The sequence below is a fragment of the Chaetura pelagica genome, unplaced genomic scaffold (genome assembly GCF_000747805.2).
Source record: "Chaetura pelagica isolate M959 unplaced genomic scaffold, ChaPel_1.0 scaffold316, whole genome shotgun sequence".
Classification (NCBI taxonomy): Eukaryota; Metazoa; Chordata; class Aves; order Apodiformes; family Apodidae; genus Chaetura; species Chaetura pelagica.
Window position 1 is genome coordinate 1,311,633 of NW_009953497.1, and position 8,253 is coordinate 1,319,885.

At 40.7% G+C, this 8,253-nt stretch overlaps 1 protein-coding gene across 1 annotated transcript in view; it reads left to right on the top strand.

Moving 5' to 3' along the window:
* The window catches only part of LOC104390187 (netrin-4-like), a 46,525-nt gene that overhangs the window by 35,837 nt on the left and 2,435 nt on the right, over positions 1–8,253 (top strand). Inside the window, exons 6-8 of the mRNA XM_009999286.1 lie at positions 5,801–6,014; positions 6,784–6,920; positions 7,937–8,005. Coding sequence (XP_009997588.1) covers positions 5,801–6,014; positions 6,784–6,920; positions 7,937–8,005 — 420 coding nt within the window. The remainder of the gene's footprint in view (positions 1–5,800; positions 6,015–6,783; positions 6,921–7,936; positions 8,006–8,253) is intronic.

The window sequence follows — 8,253 nt, forward strand, 5'->3', positions numbered from 1 at the left end:
CTCTAGAGAGGCTCAGGTTTGAGAGCAGACTGATGTGTGCACGATGTTTGTACCCATGTGGAAACAGAAGGGATGCTGCAGAAATAGCTACAGAGCTAAGAGAAGCCTGAGAGAGGGTGGTTAGTCTGTGCTTTTTATTTAAGGTGAGAAGACTGACCACAATTACATTTGACAAATTACTTTAATAGATTAGTGGTTTTTTATGATGAAAGAACTGATTTCCCAAGCACTTAGCCACGTGCTTTACGTGTGTGTGTATGAATTTCATGTTATGCTGCACCTCTGCACAGAATTTTCAGGGAATATTTCATTACTTTGGTTATTATCAGTGTAAGCAACACCAGCATAGACAGGCATAGTTGTTTTGGTTAGAACAGACTGTCTGATAGAGGGAAGAGTTCACCTCCAGAACCATCTTCAGCTCCTTTTGCCTAGAGCTGATATTAAACTGAAAGGCCTCATGCTGGATGCAAGACAGAGGCCCTCTTCTAGTCCATCTTTTCAGTTTGTTTAATTTGTATTGCTATTAAACTGAATCTGGTTTGGTCTGAATAAATTATTCAGATTTTGTGACCCTAAAAACAACTGTAGTTATTAAAAAAAAGTTACTGTTTTGAGCGTTGCTAATACGTAAGAAATAAGACAATTAGATTATCAGGTACATTCCTCTCATACCTCAGCCTGCTCATCATAAATTGAAGAGCAGCCACTTCTGGATTAGCATGTTTGTGAGGATTTAAATGTACCAATTCCAAGGCATCATCTCACTTTGAGATAACCAAGCAAACAGTGCAAAACTAACAACACTAAATGAAAAACCCACCCACTGGGCAAGTGCTGAAAAGCAGTAATAAACTGCGAACAGTGGACTGAATGGATGATTTTGGTGAGAGTAACCTGGTCCTCAGCTTCCTATTTTGAACTCAGAGGAAAAAAACCAAACACCTCAATGGGAGATCAAAACTTGCCCCTTGTGTACAGTAGATACTGAGCTGGGAAAGGAAATCTGATGAAAAAGCTGAATGAAATGCTGTGCTAATCCCTTTGAGAAAGCACGCTTGAAGAGTGCTCTGCCATCCAGAGCAAAGTCTAGGTTCAGCTGTGACATCCCCCTCAGGCTCCCAGAAAGTTAACAGAACATTGCCCAGGCCTAGAGAGAGTCTTTAAGCATTAGTCATAATAATGAACAGCATTCTCTCATAATCACTGCTAAGGAAAAAAGAAAAGTTGTATAACAATTGGATATCCTGGCACTATCCAAACCACCCTTTGCTGACCCTCTAATGTAAGACTGCAAAGACATTTCCTTAAAAAAAAAAACCCAAGTTGAAATTTGACAAGTGTGAATCTGTGTCTTTTAGTCTGTGTCCTGTATCTTTGCTTCTCCTGTTCCTAGCAGCTGGGGATGAATGAGAGCCAGGTCATGTGCTTGTTTTGACACTGCTTAGATCTACATTAAAAAGGAAGGCATTAAAAGAGCCCCAGAGCAAGGCACACACCTGCCTGTTATTGGGGGTGACAACACAGGATTAAGTACTTTGGATATAGACTTGTATGGGAGCTTTGACTCGGAAGCCTAATCGTTTCCTAACCAATGGTTAGAAAAGCTGCTGTATCCTTGGCTCTTTCCTGTGGCTTATTCAGAGGCTTAAGGGATCCTTCTGAAATGGCACCATCTTTTGTACTCACCCTTGCTTAGCTTAAAAAATAAAGCAGGCACGTAGACCCATTAAAAAAGGTCTCCAGGAAAACAAGCCTTTTTGCTCTAAGCACAAGGGTTGAAAATTAAAATGTGCCCAAATGCACATGCACACACACACTCTGAAAAGCTCTGCTTCTCATCCTTTTACTTCTGAGCAGAGGGAGTGAACTTTTTAATTGTAGTATCACAAAAGCCTGATCACATCTTGGTTCAAAGTCTGACTTAATCAGCCCTGACCACACACACAGCTGTCTATCTTATTTCCTTCATTTAAGAAACATGATTGCCTGAGTCAATCCCAACATCTGATATACTTTAAAATTTGCCCTGATTTGGTCATATGCTCCATAGATGCACATATATATATTTCAGATTCAAAAGGCCTTGTTTCCTTTTTTCATTTTGCCTGTTTTTCATCAAATAGTCAGTCTGCTCATAGCCATATCTTATTGTATTGTCAGACAGAAATTGAAGGCAAGATACCTCAAAGTCCACTGAATTACTCAGAGCAGTTGCTATTTTTCTATAAGTTTGAACCATATTGTTAGAGCCAATATTACATTTTACATCTGTGTCTAATTACACAGGAAAGACAGCTGTGCTGAGGGCAGACAAATGTATTGAGGACGAGTGGAGTCTGCTGTATGAATTATTCATTTTCATTATTCCTTGTCTCCTCCTTTTTACAGTAGTTTCTGACAAAATAAACTGAGCACAGGAGTGAGACGAAAAGGAAAGAGGATGCTTTGTGGCACTTTGTAACTGAAAACCAATCCTAAAGTACAATGATGAATTTTTTCATTACACTTCTGTCAAGAGAGAACACAAATAAACCAGCCATCTCTGAGCCAGAACTGTCTGCACACTGTCCCTAACATAAGTGATGATGCCTTTAACAAACAAGGCCATTGTCATGTTGGCTGGTGTTTTGTTAGTTAGGGAGGATGGAGAGAAAAGTAGGGTTTGCCAAGAGAAAAGAAGCAAAAATCAGCAGGGAAAGATGCTGTGTTGTCAAGTATTGGGAAATGTAGAAGGGTGAGGTTTTAGAAACTTGCTTTATGTTTCCTTAATGGTGAGGTTTATCTGCAAATCTGTGGCACTATTAAACAGATCAAACCCAGTCATCAACAGCTGCCCCTTCAGCATGTGACAAGCGGGCTCTTATTTTGGGAGTTACCTTAGATGCACAACTGGGATTTTGGCCATAATACTCTGGAAGCCAGACAATGTACACACCCAAGCTGAAATGCTAAATAAACACAGACTGAGTAAAGTGTTTGCAAGCCACTTGTATAACTCATCTGTAAGTGTTGAGCATTTATTGATACAGCATGCTTTCTGACCCACTAGAAGCTGTCCCAGTTTCTAACTGGGGAATATGCCCCACAGTTCATTTGGGAACACCAGTTTTCCTGAACTGTAACCCCAAAATGAAAAAAACAAACCCACCAATCATGTTTTCTTTTCCTATTTCCTCATCAGCTTCTGCCAATGCTGCCAGTGACTGATGTGATACTTTCCCTTAGGGATAAGATGGGAAAAGGCTTGATCTTCTTGAATTGGGTCTAGTCTCAGTTGGTGATGGGTAGTCTAATGGTTATATGATCCTAGCTGATGAAACTTGAAAACTGGAATTAATATGGGAATAAAAATGGACCCAGATGTTGCAGAAATATAATAAATTTATATCTAAAACTCCACAGGTAGATTCTACATACAGAAATATTACTGTAAAATCAGAAATCTGGATTCAAGCCAACCCAGATGTTGGCAACCTCTTCTTGTGGCTGCAGTAAAGGTAGCATGCATTTCCCCTCCTTGTTCCGCAATCTAAGACATCATTTTTTTTTCTGTGATGGATGGAACTAAGATGTTTCCTCTTTTAGAGTGCTGTAGTTAGCTCTGTAAAAATCTAGGTGAAAATAAGTCAGGTTGAGCAGCAACAAATCAGTAACTGTCCTTGAAACTGTCTGTGCTAATGAACACGTCATTGTTACACCTGCTCTCCAGAACTGACAACAAAATCCCTGGGTTTGCTCCCAAAGTCAAGACTGCTTTGTGGCAAACAGGCAAGCCTGCTGCCACCCGCCAACCAGCTTATTGTGCTGGGTACATTGCCCATGACAGCACACTTATTTTCTGTCCTTAGGCTATTGTGCTAGTGTCCCTTGAAAACAACTGACTAAGATCTGTCTACAGCAGAGTGTAATAATATTATTAAAAATATTGGCATCAAGAACACAGAGCATGGTGGAAAAATAACTGTGTAGTAAGCAGATCATAAGAGAAATTCCCTTTAAAGAAAATTTCTCACCCTTTATCTTGCGTTTTCAAAAGATATTTTCTTATTTTGAGAATCAAATATGAGGCTGCAGATGAAAATGAATCTATCCCTGCTACATTTAACACTCTTTATAGTCATGTACTGGCCCCTTCCCCTTGGAAAATGATGTGTGGAGTCAGTGTGTTCATTTGGTCTCTTATCTGTGAGCTCATGAAGAAAAGTAGTTTGATTAGAAGCAATGATGGGCAAACTTCAAAAGCCTGGAGATAGTGTTTGGTTCAGATAAGCATCCAAAAGGCTGGCCCCTGATCCAAGCTATCTAAACACCTTGGGTGTCCAACATTTAACTGAAAATCTTTGTTAAAGCCAATCTTAGCCACAAGATTATTATTTCTGCTCTCTTCTAGATGTATGAAATAGTGATACATTTCCTTTTCAGTCCCTGCTACATGCAAAATCCAGGGCACACTGCTTTGTTAATAGAAAAAAAGAGCTGAAATTTGAAGGCCTGGAGTCCAGCTCAGTTCTCATTTTAATCAAGCTTGTTTAAATAACAGAAAAGAGTGGCTATGTTTATTGATTGCATTTTACTTCTGTAGAGCTGTTGGCAGAAGGCTTGACCATCTCAGCTAGCCTCTGCCCTGATGGAGAGGACTCAACTGTATTGGTTTTGCACCACTGTATATTACTTTCCACCTCACTTCCTGATGCTATCACATTGGGAATGAACTGGTGGTGTGGGATTATGACAATTTACTGTCTGTGAAGACAGAGTTGCCCACAGGAGCTGTTTTACTCTCAAGTTGCCTTGAGTTGCCAGGTTGCTGTCAAACTAGTAATAGCATTAGAAAGATCTAGTTTTCTTCTATTTGCTCATTTCCAGCTACATGTAAAATACATCTGGTGAGCTCTTCTCTCATTCTGTTTGCCTTCCTTATAACAAATCTGTTCATGTATTTGTACCAAAAAAAAAAAACAAACAACAAACAAAAAAAACCAACAAACAAACATCATAGAACAATTTTGGTTGCAAAAAACCTGTAAGATCATCAAGTCCAACCATTAACCCAGCACTGCCAATTTCACCATTAAACCATATCCCTCAGCACCACATCTACACACCTTTTAAACACCCCCAGGGGCAGTGCCTCCATCACCTCCATGGGCAGCCTGTTCCAATGCCTGAAACTCTTTCAGTGAAAAAATTTCTCCCAATATCCAATCTAAACTTCCCCTGGTGCAACTCAAGGCCATTCCTTCTTTTCCTGTCACTTGTTACTTGGAAGAAGATACCAACAACTCCAACCTCCTTTCAGGCAGTTGTAGAGAGTAAGAAGGTCTCCCCTCAGCCTCCTTTTCTCTAGGCTAAACAGCCCCAGTTCCCTCAGCCACTCCTTGTAAGACTTGTGCTGTAGACCCTTCAACAGTTTTGTTGTCCTTCTCTGGACATGCTCCAGCCCCTCAATGTCCTTTTTGTCATGAGGGGCCCAAAACTGAACATAGTATTTGAGGTGCAGCCTCACCAGTGCCAAGTATAGGGGGATAATCACTGCCCTAGTCCTCCTGGCCATGCTATTTCTGATACAAGCAAGGATGCTGTTGGTTTTCTTGGCCACCTGAGCACAAGGCTGGCTCACTCAGCTTCCTTACTCATAGACAGTACTGCAGGCTAACCATGCATTGTTTACCAGTTCTGACTTAAAACTACTAAGCATAAGGCAGAGGGTATGAGTTTATCAGCCTTGCAAAAATGTTACTTAAGCACATGACCCCCGGGCACATAATCTCAGTCACCTCTTCATGTATCTCCATAGCTTGCTCCTGCCAGCCAATGGGTTCAGCCAATGCAACTTTCAGCAGAAGCTGGAGATGCCACCCCAAGACTGGATTCTGCTACTGCAAGCCAGGTGTGGCAGGTCCCAACTGTGACAGATGTCTCATGGGCTACTGGGGCTTTGGAGAAAACGGCTGTCGCCCTTGTGACTGTGCCAGAGACTGCGACCAGCATACTGGGAACTGTTTCAATGGGTAAAGAAGCCCTCTTTTTTGGGTACACTTTCAGATGGGATGCTGTAAAATGAAATGGAGTTTAACTGGTATACTGCAGCAGTTACAGCAATTGGAGGATGCTGGAGGGTGCACAATCATTTGAAGAGGTGGCTGTACATCATAAAAGGTTTCTTAGATACCATTTGGTGGCTGGCACACAAGTGCATTGTATTATTCAAGGCAATTTTGAAATGATGACTTTTAGCAGTAATAGGCAGCTCCACAAACCCAGGCAAACATGTACAGCATCTTTAAATACATCTGTCTGCCTTGGAAATAGATGGAAGAGTCTGGGGAGTTTGCTTCTCATCTGTGCCCAGGGTAAAATGAATTACAAGGTTTCCCTCTTGTTTCTAGAGGGCAGGCATCTGTCTGTACCTCAAACATGCACTGATCAGCAGAGAATCTCTGAGATAAGCTGCATGACTGCAGTTTTATGGGTCCTGCAGGTGTTCTCAGCTCCTAGTGATTTCAGCAAGTCATGACTAACTTAAAGTTACTTATTTCAGTAAAAACAAACAATCAAAAGCAAAAAAAGGCCCAATACCTATTTACTTTCAAAAAATTGTTAAAAGGGGTAAGGTCTAAGTAAAAATCTAGATCCTGTGATCTCTCTCTATAGCATGAAGTCTTCTTTTTATTGGCACTCCCAGTCTGAAGAAAGCAAGCTCTTGTTACATGTTACAATCACCTGCTTCCCAGCCATCTCATATCCTAACCAAGTCTTCTGTTTTGTGTGCCCCTCCAGCTATGACAATGAGCCATTCTTTAACATCCCCATTGGGGGACGAATCCCTGACCTTGTGCAACTGCCAACCAACGAGAGTGAGGAGGAGTGGAAATGGAATGACCATGAGCAGGGATTTTCTGCACTGAGGCACCCAGGTACCATGCAGAGTCTGGGAACACTCTGAAACTTAACTGAGTGCCAATTCTTTCTTTTCTCCACCCTGACGTGATTTCCCCCACTCATATCTAGCTTGTCTGTCCCCCATCTGCTGGCAACATCCACTAATCTGAACTATATAGGTTATCATTCCCCTCACACTGTTGTTTTCCAAACCAATTGTACTATCAAACTCTGGGTATGAAAACTGGTAATTCATCAATAAGATTGTGTGGAAAAAATACTCTCCTTTTGTGGCTGTAATTATAGTCATGATGCTTGTGATTTTACACAGCTCCTTCTCAAGCATTCAGCTGATGTGCAGTATTTCAAGTGCTATTTGTAAAAATGTCATGTCAGATGTCACTGAAATGTGTCACCTCTGGGTGGAAGGCAAGTGCTTTTAAGAGTAAAATAGTCCTCACTATGTAACAGCTCAGGAGAGAAAGTTAAGTATACTGTATCTAGCTAAAGTTACAAAATAAACAGGCTTATAAAATGAGGTGGAGCCTTTAATATTTAAATAGGTCTCAGTTCTGCTTGCTATATATGAAAGTCAGCACCTATCAGCATCAGTGGTTTTGTAAGACCCAGAGATTACAGTGGAACCTATTGCATATTTTTACTTTTCTGAGAGGGTTATTACCTTAATAGCAGTGAGGGCCAACATTTCTTAGCTTATGGGATCAAAGATATTATAATTTACATGATTTACACCTGGATCTGATTCTTACAAATCACTTTATTGGTATCAGTTTATTAACTGCACAACAGGCCACATGAGGGCTGCATTTTGCTTGACAGTACTGATCAGATTTAAAAACAATTATTGTATCATCTAACAAGAAACAGGTTTGCAAATAACTGAGCTCACTCTCAAACTTACTCTTTAGATCCATCCAGATTATGGAAACTATATATATATAACTTTATAACTGAATCTAACTTGGTTTTCTTTTCTCTCTCATGTTCTGGCTCTTCTCCAACCCTTTGTGTTCTGTGGTTCCCCTGCTAGAAAAGTGTGTGTGCAAAGAAAAGGTGCTTGGAAGTGTCACTGACTTCTGCCAAATGAAATATGCTTATGGTAAGTGGGTGACATGCCCCCAAGGTATGACATCATTTCATAATGTTCTCTCTATGCACCCTATTAGCTGATAGCTATGAAAAATGACAGGAATGGCTAACTCATTAAATAAGAGATAAGATTTCTTCTGCCTTTTTTTGTTTCATGACATGTCCAACTTCTGGTCAGAATTTAATAGCATTTTTCATGCAAGGCTCTGTGGTTCTCTTTTCCACCCAGTCAGCTTCCCTCTTTACAGCAGCAGGAGT